General features: G+C 43.8%; 1 protein-coding gene and 1 long non-coding RNA gene across 4 annotated transcripts in view; one reads left to right on the forward strand and one right to left on the reverse strand.

The window, feature by feature from the left end:
* Positions 1 to 1,813: 1,813 nt before the first annotated feature.
* The window catches only part of LOC309807316, a 92,644-nt gene continuing 77,433 nt past the window's right edge, over positions 1,814 to 17,024 (reverse strand). Inside the window, exons 3-4 of one of the 3 annotated variants that reach the window (XR_014294553.1) lie at positions 9,224 to 9,299; positions 9,084 to 9,126 (exon numbers count right to left, since the gene is read on the reverse strand). This is a non-coding gene — a long non-coding RNA (uncharacterized lncRNA). Of the gene's footprint in view, positions 1,913 to 9,083; positions 9,127 to 9,223; positions 9,300 to 12,957; positions 13,033 to 17,024 lie in introns of those variants that run through there. The other 2 variants (XR_014294552.1, XR_014294554.1) reach the window with 2 other exon arrangements.
* On the forward strand, positions 10,929 to 15,455 carry LIPT2 (lipoyl(octanoyl) transferase 2; the record flags this gene model as incomplete). Its single annotated transcript, XM_082626715.1, has 2 exons — positions 10,929 to 11,376; positions 12,346 to 15,455. 2 exons carry the CDS (start codon positions 10,929 to 10,931, stop codon positions 12,573 to 12,575), a joined length of 678 nt encoding a protein of 225 aa, XP_082482841.1. The 3' UTR covers positions 12,576 to 15,455.

Genomic DNA, 17,024 nt, shown 5'->3' on the forward strand with positions numbered 1-17,024 from the left:
GGAGGTCATTTTGGCCTTAGGTGGCAGCAGGAAAGACTCCCATTAGACTCAAATAAAATTCTTAAGGATGAGAATGTTCAGTAAGCAGCTAACAGAATGTTTTTCAAACTCAAGTGATGGATGGGCCCCTGTTTAAAACGCTCACAGAGGGCTTCCCTGGTGGCTCAGTGGTTGAGAGTCCGCCTGCCGATGCAGGGGACGCGGGTTTGTGCCCCGGTCTGGGAGGATCCCATATGCCGCGGAGCGGCTGGGCCCGTGAGCCATGGCCGCTGAGCCTGCGCGTCCGGAGCCTGTGCTCCGCAACGGGAGAGGCCACAACAGTGAGAGGCCCGCTTACCAAAAAAAAAAAAAAAAAAAACTCTCACAGACTCACCCCAAAGTTGACTTAAATTATTTTAATTTTAATACCACTTACATATTTATAAACGTAGCGCTCAGTATATATATTCCTTATGCTTATAGCTCTTCTACAACTCTAAACCAAGACACATGGAAAATAAAACTATAAAACCTACGAAATTCAAATAAACACTTCAGTTTAATGTGACAGAAGATGTTGTTTTGATGAAATTAGACTGCTATTTGAAACCTGACCGTGACACACACGGTTCTTTTGAGTCTGGCACCCATCGCACTGTGTACTACAGCAGCTCCCTTCATGCTTCCCTGGTCAAACTCCTGGAAAATCTTCATTGTGACAGGGCACCAAGACCCCATTTGACTTTCACTATGCACAGGAACATCATTTACACCACCTCCCTATTTTCCTGATCAGGCTACAATTAACATAGCACTATTGGGCACTAGAGCGATCACAAACACAAAGTGAATGCCAAAGTGGCAAGGCAGGCGGTGGTCTTTCAACCAGTTCAGAACATGTTTGTTTTAACTTGTCTGGATTATCACCAAAATGAAATATAACATTTAGAAGATCTCAGAGACACATCTCAGGCTCCTAAAAATACATCTATTGGCCTCAAGGGGTCTACAGACTCGGGTCTGAGAAACTCTGGTCTAATCATTTCCACAACTCTGGAATGTCTTTTCCTGAAGAGCTATAACGTAGAACATTGGTCTCCCGGGATTGGAATGACTGGGTCACACACGTGTGCGTATGCTAGTCTGCTGTTTCCCCCTTTATCTGCCTGGTGACCTTCTACTTCTCCCTTGAGCAGATTCTTCCTCTGGAAGCCCTTCCTGGCTTCTGCAAGCTGAGCGAGTCTGGCCCACTCTGCACTCCTACCATACCCTCCACAGTCAGTCCCCAGGCTCATAGCCCCTGGTGGTATGATCATTTATTTACCCTTTTGCTTTGCCCCACATCATCTCTTCTATCTCTTAAGACTGAAAGCTCAGTCTGATCCATTTCTGGTCTTTACTTCCCTACCAGGGGCCAGGAACAGGGTATTTGCTCAGGTAGGAATATGAATGAATGAATGAGTGAATGAATCAATGAATCAGTGGATGAATGAATGAGCTAGGCGAACTCTCTTCTAGCTCTGGGATATTCAGCTCCACCATTCAGCTCAGCATTTTTTCCTCTCTCCAACTGTCATCATTGTTCTCTTTAAGGACGTGAAAAAAGTATATTCTAGACCCATAGAATATTAGCGATAGACGTGCCCTACAACTGAAGTGCAGAGAGGGGAAATGATTTGCCCCAGGGCACCCAGCTAGGATATGAAAGCATCAGACCAGAGGCCATGTGCTCTGATTCCTATTTCAGTGTTTCTCCCAGGACATTATTTATTTATCATTTATTCATTGATTTATTTTTGGTTTGGGCTGCCATGGGGGAAAACCATATTACCTTGTGACCTCACCTCCCAGTGGCAGTGTTTTGGGAACAAACTGGATTCTCACGGTTCTCCCAACGGTGGCAGGGTGCCCATGTCAGGCAAGGTATTTTTTCCTAATGAAAAAGAAACAAACATAGCGTCAGACCTCATTTGTAATTTCCCCATAGCAGCTGGAATCTAGAAATATCTTTGTTTCCCTTCTCAGCTTATTATGCTGCCCTTGTCCTTGGTAAAGTGGAGCAAGAAGGTGGATTTGGAGGCTTAAAAAAAATCTGTACTCTTCTGTTTACGTACGTATTTACTTCCAAAAGCATTTATTTTTGCCACATAGGCCAATATGGACATCCTGCAATTCCCACCCGCCTTTCCTCCTTAATTTAGATATCTCACTTTTCTCCCAGGGCCAAAAACACTAGTGTCATCCCTGACCTCCGGATACCCTCTTCCTTCCAGGCAGGGAGGCATCCCACCTCCTCATGCCTGGCCTTCCCAATGGGCCGTCCTGGCTTTGACCTCACAACCACCAGATCCTTGTTCAACGTTTAATCACTTCCTCCCTCCCTCCCGTCATGCACTCCCTCATCCTGCCTCTTGGCCGTGGCCCTGGAACCCAGGTGAAAAGAAATCCAGAAGGAAGGAAGAAAGAAGCTCAGACACACAGATCACCCACTGGGTACCTGGGACCATGCTCTTTGTGTGTATCTGGCTTCTTTTACTCGGGATATTATTTATGTATTTATTTTTACTGTAAAGTATACATAACATAAAATGTATCATTTTAGCCATTTTTAAAAGTAACCAGTTCAGTGGCATCATTATTATTTTTTGCGGTACGCGGGCCTCTCACTGTTGTGGCCTCTCCCCTTGCGGAGCACAGGCTCCGGACCAGGCTCAGCGGCCATGGCTCACGGGCCCAGCCGCTCCGCGGCATGTGGGATCTTCCCGGACCGGGGCACGAACCCGTGTCCCCTGCATTGGCAGGCGGACTCTCAACCACTGCACCACCAGGGAAGCCGCCGGATTTATTCTTGATCAGCACATCTTATTTAGCGATTTGAGTAATTGCCCACAGGTTTCTTGTCTCCCTCACCCACCCCCACCCCCCGAAAGCAGGCAGGGACTATCTGTTCTGTTCTTGGCATTCTTACCTTGTACAGTGAAAGCACTTAGTAAGTATTGTTGGCCAAACAGATGAATGGATGTTTTTAAACTGAAGGGTGGCACAGATGGGTCTGCGTTTTTGAAAGGTCTCTGGCTGCAGTGTGGAAGGTGAAATAGGTGGAAACAGGCTAGAGGGAAGCAGCTGCCATCTATGCATGGGCTTAAGATCTCACTGGACCAACTTCCACTGTTGAGAGCTAGTGATTTAAAAAAACAAAAAGTGACTTAAAGGCTGAGACAGCGAGGGAGAAACCAAGAAGCAGAGGCTTTCTGCTTTATGTAATGGGAATCTGTATACGATTTTTGGAAAGTTTCCATTACTAAAAATGGACTTCAGAGCCCCTAGTGTAAAGGAAAGTACACAGGCTGGTAGTCAGAAGCCCTGAGCTCCAGTCATGTTTCTTTCCCTAAATGCCCTTCAGTAAGTCCGTAAGTCCCTGACTCCATCCAGGCAGAATTAGTGGTGCCCTCTTTTGTGTAGCTCCTGTCATGCTGTACTGCCACTGTCTATGGACATATTTGTCACTACTGTGCCAATTCATTTTCGTATCACTGGCCCCCATTGTGGGGTGGGGTAGGACAGTAACTACTCATTGAATGGATGGAGAGATGGGTGAATGGGTGGATGGATGGATGGATGGATGAATGATAAGTGGATAGGTGGATGTACTGAACCACATACTAAGCCCATATGTTGGAGAAAGACTGGGGCTCAGTAAGCAGATGGATACTCAGGGGAACCGCATACCCTTCTAATACCCAGCTTCTCAGTTTACTGCTTTTATTTATTTATTCAATAGACATTTTTACTGAGTACCTACTATGTGCCAAACTGAGATTTTTGCTATGGGGTGTTTAAAGAGGAATAAGACCGAGTGCTGGTTAAGGACAAGGATTCTGGACCCTGACTACCCAGATTTGAATCCTGTCTCTGACACTTACTAGCAGCCTAATGGTAAACAAATTACTCACTCTGTGCCTCTAGTTTTCATCTGTGAACTGAGGGAAAAATAGTACCTACTTCATGGTTGTTAAGATATTAAGCACATTGATGATTTTAAAGCTTTCAGAGTGCCTGACACATGGTAAGTACAACATAAGTATTAGCTTTACTCTGTATTCTCAGGTCACAGGTCAAGTGAGGGGGATGATGAACCCAACACACAGTAACCTGGGTAGACTATGTACTAGAAGAGGTACAATTTGTTGAGGGAAGGGGTAGGGAGGCATTGTGGAGGAGGCAGTCTTTGAGCTGAACCTTGTGGGTTGAGTTTAGATTTGATGCAGCATGCTATGGGATGCACACTTTTTCAGGTGATGGTAGCCAAATATCAGTCCTCCTGTCCAGAAAATTTGGGGTCACTAGGGACCTGAAGGCCACAGTGACCCAGTGTTTCCTTTTATGGTTGAGACCCCTGGTAAAAGGTCCCAGTTCAAGGACACACAGCTAGTTATTTATTTAACAAATCATTCATTCATTCTACAAATATTTACTAAGAACTTACTTTGTGCCAGGCTCTAGGCTAGGTGGGATCCAGGGATCCCACCTCATACATATTTACTTATAGACTGTAGGCACCCTGGGACAGGGCCTTAAGCAATCCAACCTCTGTTTTTCCCTCAGAGCCTGGAGCTATCTAAATGTTATGTTTATTTTTAAACAACAGCACTGCCATTGATGACTCACAGAGACTTTTGTAATCTGCTCTGAAACCCAGTCTGTCCAGCTATTTTGTCTCCTTCCTAATTTCTTGGCCCTGAGCCTCATTTTGGTTGTTATTTCCTGTCCCCACTCCAGTTCTCACTTCCTCCTTCCCCACCTCTGTGGACTATTCCCCTACATAAGGATTAGTTGTGGACTAATCAACTACATAAGGATTAGTTGATATTTAATGTTTAAATGTCTGTACTCCGTTAGCCGCACAAACTGCATACGGAATCTGGGCACACACCCTTTGAGGGGCTACCTTCTTGTCTAGGGGGGTGCTGGAGCCGAGAGAGATCACACCCCCTCTGGGTTCCCTCTTTTGGTTAGTGGACTCATCATCCTCATAGACCTTGTATCCACTGGGCCTCACAGGCTCAGCATCTGGTACTGACAAGATTTTCAAGGGCCTAGAGAAAAGTTTCAGACTACCTCCTCCCTTTTTTTTTTTTTTTTTTACAGAATCCAGAATACCAAAAGAAAATGATAAAATCAAAATCAATAAATATTTAGACAAACGTCTACCAATGTAAATTTATAACAGCTTCATTAGCTGTTCAATTTAATTGTGATAGTGACTGCCACATATGCCCTCCCTCCTTTATTAATAGATCACCTGAATTTTAACCAGGCACAAGATCACCCAGCAAGATACACTTCCCAGCATCTCTTGAAGCCGGATGTGGTCATGTGACTAAATTCTGGACATGAGAAGTAGTGAGTACACTTGATACCTGCTACTTCTGGTTGTGCAGTGGATGGGGGCTCTTCATCTTTCCCCTGACTCACTGGCCAGGGTTATTGCATTGGACAACTCCAGGGGGCACATTTGCATTGCAGTCTATGAGAATGCTCCCTGCCATTGTGCAATGCAGCAGCCCTGCCCCTGGCTGAGATGCAGACCTTCAGGCAAGAGCTGGAGTTGGTATTCATAAACATTTGATTACATTTAAAAATAATTTGTAGGGAATTCCCTGGCGGTCCAGTGGTTAGGACTCTGTGCTTTCACTCCCGAGGGTGTGGGTTGGATCCCTGGTCAGGGAACTAAGATCCTGCAAGCCGCGTGGCACGGCCAAAAATAAAAAACAAACAACAAAACAAAACAAAATTTCTAAGTTTGATTTTCTCACTTTGCAAACATTCCATGTATGGGCTGTGACTGACAAGAAATCAAATCTTGTCATAATTTAAGTAGACATAGCAAATGATTTCAAAGTAAAAATTTAAAAATCCTTTAAAATATTTTCAGCAAAGAAACAATATTTTACATGGGATATAGAAACATTTTAATATAGGATAGGACCTAAAAAATATGTGTATGGAAGACCAATGAAGTTCTTAGAAAGGCCTTGATCATTTTCAGTCCCCCAAGCTAGAAATTTCAGAATCATTTTTGATATTTTCCTAGTAATTTATTCATTCAGGAAATAGTGAGCATTTACTTTCAGACAATATATATAGTGGAGGAGTATCAAGATTGTGGTCAGATATACCTAGGTTTGAGTCCTGGTTTTGCTACTTACTAGGTGTGTGACTTTGAGCAACCTCTGTAGGTCTCTATTTATCTGTAAAATGGGGGCAATAATAATGCCCATCTCTTATGTAATAAAGAATTTGACTGGCCTCTGTCCCTGATTACTGGGAAGGTGAATTTCAACCCTTGGAATTTCCAAAGTAATAGGAGTATCTTTGTTATCATGAGCTCTTTGGATCATAAATCTGAGTTTCTGCTAAGAGATAGGATGACTCAGGATGGGGGCTGGTCATCATAAAGACCAATGATGTGGTTAGAGGGTTGGGACTCTGAGCCAACCTGATCTCTAGGGACAAGGGGAAGAACTGGAGATTGAGTTCAAGCATGTGACCAATGCTTCAATCAATCATACCTTTGTAATGAAAATCCAATAAAAACTCTGGACACCATAGCCCAGTAGAGCTTCCTAGATGATGAACACATCAGTGTTCCTGGAGGGTGACATATCCTGATTCCATGAGGAGAGGTCATGAAAGCTCTACATACAGAACTCTCACAGACCCCACCCTGTGTGTCTCTTCATTTAACTGAAACTGATTTGTATCCTTTATAATAAAACTGTAATCATAAGTATAATGCTTTTCTGAGTTCTGTGAGTTGTTCTAGCAAATCATTGAACCCAAGGGGGTCACGGGAACCCCAGAAATTGTAGCCATTTGGTCAGAAATGCTGGTGGCTGGGGAACCCTCAAAAGTGCAACTGGCATCTGAAGTGAGGACAGTCTTGTTGGGAAGTATGCTCTTTTTTTAAAAATTAATTAATTATTTATTTAGTTATTTTTGGCTGCCTTGGGTCTTTGTTGCTGTGCATGGGCTTTCTCTAGTTGCCGAGAGCGGAGGCTACTCTTCGTTGTGGTGCACGGGCTTCTCATTGTGGTGGCTTCTCTTGCTGTGGAGCACAGCCTCTACACAAGCGGGCTTCAGTAGTTGTGGCATGTGGGCTCTAGAGCACAGGCTCAGTAGCTGTGGCGCACGGGCTTAGTTGTGCCTCAGCATGTGGGATCTTCCCAGACCAGGGCTCAAACCTGTGTCCCCTGTATTGGCAGGTGGATTCTTAACCACTGCGCCATCAGAGAAGTCCCGGGAAGTATGCTCTTGAACCTGTGGAGTCTGCTGCTAACTCTGGGTGGTTAGCATTGGAATTAAATTGTATTTCAGTATATCAGCTGCTAGTGTCAGAATACTGCCTCATAGGGTTGTACAGGATCAAATAAGAAAATATATGCAAGGCACTTAGCAATAATAATGATGATTACCCCTTAGGGCTGGAAGGATTAAATAAGATAAACTGCATGAAGCACTTAGCATAGTCATAGTACTTGAGACTCCTGTGAGCCGCACCCTACGCTACTCATGGAAGATAGTTTGTCCATTTAATTGCTGAGAAGTATTCCATTGTATGAATATATCACGGTATATCAGTTCTCTTACTGATAGGCACCTGGGCTGTTTCCAATTTGGAAGTATTGTAAATAAAGTTGCAGTGGACTTTGTTGTACAAATCTTTTTGTGGTATAAATGTTTCCATTTATCATGGATAAATTCTTAGGATTAAAACTGGGTCATAGGATAGGTGTATATTTAATATCATGAAAAATGCTAGTCCTTTGTCAAAAGTGTTTATGCCATTTAACACTACAACCAGCAATATGTGAGAGTTCTGGTTGCTCTGCAACCTTGCCAACACTTGATGTATTCAGTCTTCTTAATTTTTAGCCATTCTTGTGATTGTGTAATGACATTTCATTGTGGTTTTAATTTACATTTCCATATGATTAATGATATTAAGCACAGGAAGATGGGAAAAAGAAAACAGAAATAATAAACAGAGAGAACAAACAAAAACAAAAAAAGGTTCAGGCTTCAGCCTTAATATATCAATAATTACCTTAACCTAAATGGTCTAAATACACTAATTAAAAGACAGAGGGGCTTCCCCTGGTGGCGCAGTGGTTGGGAGTCTGCCTGCCGATGCAGGGGACACGGGTTCGTGCCCCGGTCCGGGAGGATCCCACATGCTGTGGAGCAGCTGGGCCCGTGAGCCATGGCCGCTGAGCCTGCGCGTCTGGAGCCTGTGCTCCGCAACGGGAGAGGCCACAACAGTGAGAGGCCCGCATACCGCAAAAAAAAAAAAAAAAAAAAAGACAATCAATTAGAAAATGGGCATAAAGCATGAACAGATATTTCATTAAAGAGGATATACAGATGGAAAACAAGCACATGATAAGATGTTCAACACCATTAGCCTTTAGGGAAATACAAATTAAAATCACAATGAAATACCACTATACACCTATCAGAGTGTCTAAAATAAAAAATAGTGGTAAAGCAAATGTTGGCAAGGATGCAGAGAAACTACATCATTCATATATATATTGCTGGTGAGAATGTAAAATGGTACAGCTACTCTGGAGAGCAGTTTGGCAGTTTCTTGAAAAACTAAACATGCAGCTACCATGTGATCCAGTAATTACACTCTTGGGCACTTATTCCAGAGAAATGAAAACTTATGTTCACATTAAAAACTTTTACATGAATATTTGTAGCAGCTTTATTCAGAATATCTGAAAACTGGAAATAACCTAGTTATTCTTCAATGGATGAGTGGTAAAACAAGCTATGGTACATCCATATCATGGAATACTACTCATCAATAAAAAGAAATGAATACTGATACATGCAACAACCCAGATGAGTCTCTAGAAAATTATGCTGAGTGGAAAAAAAAAAAGCCAGTTCCCAAAGTTTACATACCGTACGATGCTATTTATATAACACAGATAATTGTTTGCTGGGAGTTAAGTAGTGGTGTAGATATAAGAGAGCAACATAAGAGATCCTCATGGTGATCGAAATGTTCTGTATCTTGACTGTATCGATGTCCATATCCCAACTGTGACATTGGCAAGACATTACCTTTGAGGGAATCTGGGTAAAGGGTACACAGGATCTCTCTGTATTATTCTTTACAATTGCATATGAGTCTACCATTTTCTCAAAATAAAAAATTTAATTAAAATATTACCTGTGTGGTTTCTCTGTCATCTAAATCTTGATTGATGCAATACACTTCATCAGATTGGAGAATTTCTCTTCTCTTCCTAGTTTGATGAGAATTTTAGTTAGAGTAGGTGTTGATTTTTACCAACTGCTTTTTATGCATTTATTGAAAATAATCTCATGGTTTTTCTCCTTTTCGGTGAAAATTATATTGTTTGGTTTTAGAATGTTAAGCCAATTTTGCATTCCTGGGATAAGCAATACTTTATTGCTGGATAAATTTGCTAATATTTGCTTAGGATTTTATGTCTACATTTATGAAATGTCTTTCAGGTACCTATGGGAGTGATCAATGTTATTAGTTTCTAAAATGAAAAAAAGATCTGAGCAAAAGTAATAAAATATTAAAATTTGATAAGCCTGGATGGTGGGTAAACAGTAATTTGTTACATTATTCTCTATACTTCTCTGCTTTCTTCTTTTCAATTAAACAATCCTTGGTTGCAGCTTAGAAGACACATTCAGAGGATAGATTGAGGACAGAAAAACTGGGTTCTGTGTGCTATTAGGAATACAGGGGTAGGATAGTCTTGTGTAACCTCTTCACATAGCAATGGGCCAAATACATAGTTGGTACGCAGTAAAAGTTTATTAAATGAATTTAATTTGTTTAAATCACACTCCAATACAACATAATGGATGCTGTGATCCAGATCCATCCTCAGGATCTAGTCAGTCATTCCCCCAGCTTCTGGGAGTAAGTTGCTCATGACTCAATTTCTCTCTGGGAATTGCCCTCCTCCAAAGGAAACAGCCTTGCCAAAAGTTACAGGACCTGGGGCTTCCCTGGTGGCGCAGTGGTTGAGAGTCCGCCTGCCGATGCAGGGTACACGGGTTCGTGCCCCGGTCCGGGAAGATCTCACATACCGCAGAGCGGCTGGGCCCGTGAGCCATGGCCGCTGAGCCTGCGCGTCCGGAGCCTGTGCTCCGCAACAGGAGAGGCCACAACAGTGAGAGGCCCGCGTACCGCAAAAAAAAAAAAGTTACAGGACCTGTCCACATACAGCCTCCATCACTGGTCAATGCAAGGACATAAATTTCTGGCCCCCTTCTTTAATTTGGAATAATTCTGAAAGGTCATCCCAGGCTCAGAGCATTCTTTGGGATTGGGTGAGGCTTCTGCTTAGATAGTTTCACAATTCAACCTCTCCTCCTGCCTAATCCTGCTTCCATCACTACCTTACAGGCTTGGCCTTGAAAGTACCTTCACCCCATCCCCACCCCAATAAAGCTTCTGCATGTTAATCTCCCTCTTCCTCGGGGAACTCCACTCAGGACACGTATTACCCTATTTTACTTTTCTTTTCATAGCAGTTATCAGTATTTGAAATAACCTTATTTATTTAATGCTTTAATACTTGCTTATTGCCTGCTATAAGAATGTAAGCTTCCCAGGACACAGACCTTTTTCTTTTTCCATACAATGTACACTACTGTATCAAGCACCTAGGGCAGCGCCTGCAGAACACAAGCAGGCCCTAAATACTGGTTGTTGGAATGAACGAATGAAAAGAGACACACCTTGCCCTAGGTATCATCCAGTCTCTCAACAGCCAGTAACAAGCATTTGGGGGCGGAGACTCCGGACAAGTCCCCGAGTCCCCGCCCCTCCCAGCACGCCCCCAGGCCCAGGCAGGAGGCGGGGCCCCGCAGACGACGCGGCCCGTGCAATGCGGCAACCGGCTGTACGGCTGCTGCGGCTGAGTCAGGTGCCGTATGCTGAGCTGCTGGCGCTGCAGGAGCGCTGGCTGCGGCGGCTGCAGGCCGAGCCAGGGACCGAGGCGGGCGCGCTCCTGCTCTGCGAGCCCGCGGGGCCCGTGTACACCGCCGGGCTGCGCGGCGGCCTGACGTCCGAGGAGGCGACGCGGCTGCGGGCCTTGGGTGCCGAGGTGCGCGCCACTGGCCGCGGCGGCCTAGCCACCTTCCACGGCCCGGGCCAGCTGCTCTGCCACCCCGTACTCGACCTGCGACCCCTTGGCCTACGCCTGCGCGCCCACGTGGCGGCGCTGGAGGCGTGCGCCGTGCGCCTGTGCGAGCTCCAGGGCCTACCAGGAGCCCGCGCGCGGCCCCCACCCTACACCGGCGTCTGGCTGGGCGAGCGCAAGATCTGCGCAATCGGTGAGCGCCTCGGGGCGGGGCCTGGCGGGGCCGGACCAATGGTGGTGAGGGCAGAGCTCCGGCTGGGAGGAGGTGTATCTAGCGCGGGCTTTGAATCAGAACTAGTCCTGGATGTAATGTATCTTTCTTCCTCTGAATGATTTTTCCCCCCTTTTTTAAAAAAAATTGTGGTAAAATACACATAATATAAAATGTACCATCTTAACCATTTTAAAGTGTACAGTTCAGTAGTGTTAAGTGCTTCCACATTGTTATGCAACCAGTCTCCAGAACTCTTTTCATCTCTCAAAATTTAAACTCCACTTTTAAACAACTCTCCATTTCACCTTCCCCCTAGCTCCTGACAACCTCCATTCTACTTTTATATGTATGAATTTGACTTCTCTAGGTAACTCATTTAAGTGCAATCATACAGTAGTTGTCTTTTTGTGACTGGATTATTTCACTTAGCATAATGTTCTCAAGGTTCATCTATGTTGTAGTGTGTGTCAGGATTTTCTTCCTTTTTAAGGCTTAATAAATATCTCATTACATGTAAAAACAAATAAACAACAAACAAAACAAAGTTTTTAACCCTCTTTACTGAAATATTCAGAACCAGAAGGGCCAACTCGTTTAACACTCATTTTTACCAGTGGAGACACACGGGAAGTGAATTGCCAGGGTACTTCACAGTATCAGGACAATAAGGGTGAAATAGTGTTTTCGAACTTTTTTTTAAGCAACGGAGGAATCTTTTTGTTAAAGGACATTTTCTGTAATCTCCATAATAAGTGCAGCTACTGTGGAGCGACACACCTCTCCTCCCATTTTGTCCCCCTCCCCTGATCTGTGCACAGCCCCTTGGGTGCTCTAGAAACGAAGTTGGAAAGTCAGTGGTCTAGTCCAGTTTCCTCATCACACTGAGGGGGATCATGAAGCCTGGGGAGGGAGGGTACCTATTCTAAGACCCATTGGTTTGCCTTGCAGGAGTCCGCTGTGGAAAGCACATTACATCTCACGGCCTGGCGCTGAACTGTTCTACGGACCTTACGTGGTTTGAGCACATTGTGCCCTGTGGGCTGGTTGGGACAGGTGTCACTTCCCTGAGTAAGGAGCTCCAGAGGCATGTCACTGTGGATGAAGTAATACCACGTTTCCTTGAGGCCTTTAAAGAGACCTACAAGTGCACATTGATCTCAGAGGACAGCCCCAGCTGAAGGGCATTTATATTATCACAGCCTGGAAGTCCTGCCTTGGAAAGCACCACACCTGACTTGGAGTCACTGAAACCCAGATTCTAGACCCAGCCCTGTCATTCACACGCCATGAGACTATGGGCAGATCATGAGCTCTGAGCCATTGGTTCCATATGTATCCTGGTTTATTTACATCTTCCCCACCTACCTCAGATATAGATGTGAAAACATTATGAAAAGCATGTTGTATAAATATAAGGCATTAGCACTACTGTTGACACCATCTTCTCAGCTTAGAAAAACTCAGATATCATAGAGTGTCATTTCTCAAATATTTATTATTTCCTCAATACTGTATTTAACTGGGGAAGCCTGGGCTCCAGTTCCTTTGATTTTTGTAAGAATCATTTCTCTGGATCATCCAGGTGAAGGTGATGTGATGTGGTGCTTTTTCATTCTCAAGAGACCTGGGTGCTTTCTGCAATAAAAGGGAAAGGGAAAGGCGTCTTTAAAGAATAAAATGGGATTATGTGTTCCTGGGTTGGATTCCTCAAGCCTGATAGCTATTTTTAGTTAGGTAACCTGAGCTAGGCCAGAGGCTAGGGGAAAGAGAAGAATAATTTCTCACACTGTACAAATGCCAAAGATAGAAGTAAGTTTTTCTTATATGAGATCTCTGTTTGTAAGGTTCTATAGTAATTATCTATTGCTGTGTAACAAATTACCCCAAAACTTAATGACTTAAAAGAATAAACATTTATTATCTCGTATATTGTGGGTCAGGAATTCGGGAGAAGCTTAGTTGGGTGGTTCTGGTCAGGGTCTCTCAGGTGCAATCAAGATGTCAGCTGGGGCAGCTCTCATCTGAAGATTTGACTGGGGCTGGAGAATCAGCTTCCAAGATGATTCACTCACATGCTTGGTTGGTAGTAGTTGTTAAAAGGAGGCCTTAATTCCTCACCTTAGTTACTCATCATTCCACAGGGCTGCTTGAATGTTCTCATGACCTGGCAACTGGCTTCCCCCAGAGCAAGTGATGCCAGAAAGAGACAAGGTGGAAGCCGCAATGTCTTTTATGACCCAGCATTGGAAGTCACACAGTCATTTCCGCAGTCTCTTAATATGTGAGCCCTATTCAGTATGGAAGGGACTGCATGAGGGTGATAGGAGGTGAGGATCATTAAGGGCCATCTTGGAGACTGACTACCACAGGCAGTTAGAGTAGAAAGAGCCTTGAATGGGAAGTCAGGCAACTCTAGTTCCAGTCCTGGCTCTGTGGAACAGTAACCAACAACATTCAAGATGGTGGTTGCTTCCTGAGGGACTGCAATGAGCAGAGCTCCCTGCTGCTGATGGACATGTGGTGGAGTTCAGCCACCAAGATGTGAGGGTTGTTCATTACCACAGCATAACTAGCTTATGCTGATGGATAAAATATGTTTATATTAATTAGGACTCTTGTATTTGCAAGTGTAGAAACCCAACTCAAACTAAAGCAAAAACAAACAAGCAAACCCCACAATGGGAGGGTTATTGGAAAAGGTACTGAGGGGGGTCTCATAAAATCCAAGGGTGGGGCTGCAGCTGGGCTCCAGAACAGAACCAGAGCGTGTAGCCCTTTAGGAACCCACATGGTCTTTTCTCTCCTGTTCTCTGCCGTGATTCTTGGTGTGTTTGCTTCATTCTATCTTACTTCAGTCCAGCTTTCTCTGTTTCCCAGGCCATGTAGTGGAAGATGGCTACTGCTGCTGTTATCCATGAATGTTGGAGGAGAGTCAAGGAAAATCCCCAGGTTTCTGGCTTGAGCAAGTGGGTGGATGCTAGAGGTATTGCTGGGATAGAGAACTCTGGATAATGACCAAGTTTGGAGAGAATGATAATGAGTTCAGTTTTAGGTAAATCAGGTTTGAGATACTTGTGGAAGATGTAGGTGGAGAGGGCCAGTTGGGTGTTTGGATCTGGAGCATGGCTGTGATGAACGATGGTTTAGGTCTGGGAGCCCAAAGAGAAGGGGAGGGCAGAGGACTGATACATGTGAGGCACGGGCCAAGGAGGAGCAGGCCAAGGAAACTGAGAAGCAGTCTAGGCAGAGACATAGTGTGGGACCCAGAATGAGACAACACGACGATCTCATTCACTCTTCTGGCAGCACAGCAAGATAGGTAGGCTTATTTTATGGATGAAAAAACTGAGGCTTGGGAGGCTAAGTGACTTATTTGAGGTCATGCACTTAGTTAGGGGCAGAGTCAGTCCCTGGCTCCTAATCTGGGCTCTTTCCCACTCTTCCACAGCTGCCTCTGAAGAGTGAGCAGGGCAGGTATCCTGGAGGAGACATGCCTCCAAGAACAGGTGGGTCGACAGCTGAGGAGGACACAGGGCAGAAGGCCAGAGTTAGGCTGAGGCCGGACGTGTGGAATTGGCTCAGGCCACTGCTGTGGGTTCCTGACTCCTTCCTTTCTGGACAGAGCCCACCTACGCTTTCCCACTGGGGCCCTTCCTCAAGGAAGGAAGCTGAGTGTATGAAGGAGGATAGTTAACACGCTGGCTTTTCCACCTCCAGAAAGCCTCTTCTTGTTTATGAGAAGTCTTTTCCTCATAAATAAACAAATTGTCCAAGGTCTGGTGAATGAGTGCTAAGTGTGAGGACGTGACCAACTGCAGTGACTGGCCCAGCATCTTGTTCCTCAACAAGGCTGGCAGGAAACCAAACAGAACCTGCTCTGGCAGTGTGACCAGGTGCACCTAGCTTCATGAAAAAAGCCTCTGACTGAAAACCTTCATGGAAATCAGATATTTGCAATCAAAATCTAATTTTTTCACTAAATCATAATTTACCTTACCTATTATCAAACCATATTATAATAACTATAAAGTTTTAGCAAACAACAACACTTGCACTCCCACCTAAAAACACATTCATTTGTGTGTTTCCAGCACTTGATTATGAGCAGACATCTTTTATTATTCTATTCTGTTTTATAATTCTATTATGAATTATTATGTGGATAAAATGTATACTATTTTAAACCATAGTATTACAAAGATTTTCCCACATTGCTAGATAGTCTTTATATTTTTAACATCTTAATCTTGATTTTTGTTTGTTTGTTTGTTTTTTTCGGTACGTGGGCCTCTCACTGCTGTGGCCTCTCCCGTTGTGGAGCACAGGCTCCAGACGCACAGGCCCAGCGGCCATGGCTCACGGGCCCAGCTGCTCCGTGGCACGTGGGATCCTCCCGGACCGGGGCACGAACCCTCGTCCCCTGCATCGGCAGGCGGACTCTCAACCACTGCGCCACCAGGGAAGCCCTTAATCTTGTTTTTTTCTTTTAAAACTTAGATCTTTTAAAAAAATATAGGCAATGCATATACATGGAAAAAAATTTAAAAGGTACAAAATGCTACCATTGAAATGTAAGGCTTATTCCTATCCCTTTCCCCTGTAAACCCAGTCCCTTTCCTGGAGGCCTAAATGATGGTAAATGTCTTATTTATATTCTTCATAGATATTATATATATATATATATATATATATATAAGCATACATGCTTACATGTGTACATTCTTTTTCATATAGTAGCATACTATACAAACATCCCTGCACTTTGTAAGATTGTTTCAGGTCAGTATATAAAGAACATCTCATTTTTAAAAACGGCTATGGAATCATCCTCATTTTTCGAAACAGCTGTGGAGTATTCCATTCAGTGGATTTACCATGACTTATTTAGCTAGCCCCCTATGGAGGATGTTTAGGTTATTACTAATCTTTTTCTTTTACAAATAGGGCTGCAATGATGATCCCTGTATAAATGTGCATGTGTGTCTGTGTCTGCATATTGTATCACACATGGTGAGCACAGAGTTTGCGTTTCTAGAAGTGATTTTCTGAGTCAAAGGATATGTGCATTTTTATTTTAATAGATGTTGTCATATTGCCTTTCATAAAACATACCGATTTATATTCCCATCGGCAATGCACAATGCCTGAATTTTAAATGTTGTAGCATCTTAGATTTTTCTTCATCTTTAAAGCTTTTTATTATAAAATCTTTCAAACATACAACAAACCCCATGAACCCCATGTACCCATCACGCAGGTAAAACAATCAACTCATGGCCATTCTTAGTTTATCTAAACCAGTGCCCATTTCCTGCCTCCTCCCTGGATTGTTGTGAAGCAAATCACAGGTACCATATTATTTCATGCATAAATATTTCAGTATGTATTCCCAAAAGATAAAGACTCTTTAAAAAAAAACATAACCACAGTATATCATTAACACATATAAATACTTATTCAGTATCAACAAATATTCAGTTAATATTCAGATTTCTTTCTTTCTCCCTCCTCCCCCGCTCCCTCCCTCCCTCCGTCCCTCCTTCCTTCCTGTAGTTGGTTTGTTCAAACCAGGATTCAAACAAGGTCTACACACTGAATTTGGTTCATAGGTCTCATAGGTCTCATAA

This window comes from Mesoplodon mirus (genome assembly GCF_964341445.2).
Source record: "Mesoplodon mirus genome assembly, chromosome: 7".
NCBI lineage: Eukaryota > Metazoa > Chordata > Mammalia > Artiodactyla > Ziphiidae > Mesoplodon > Mesoplodon mirus.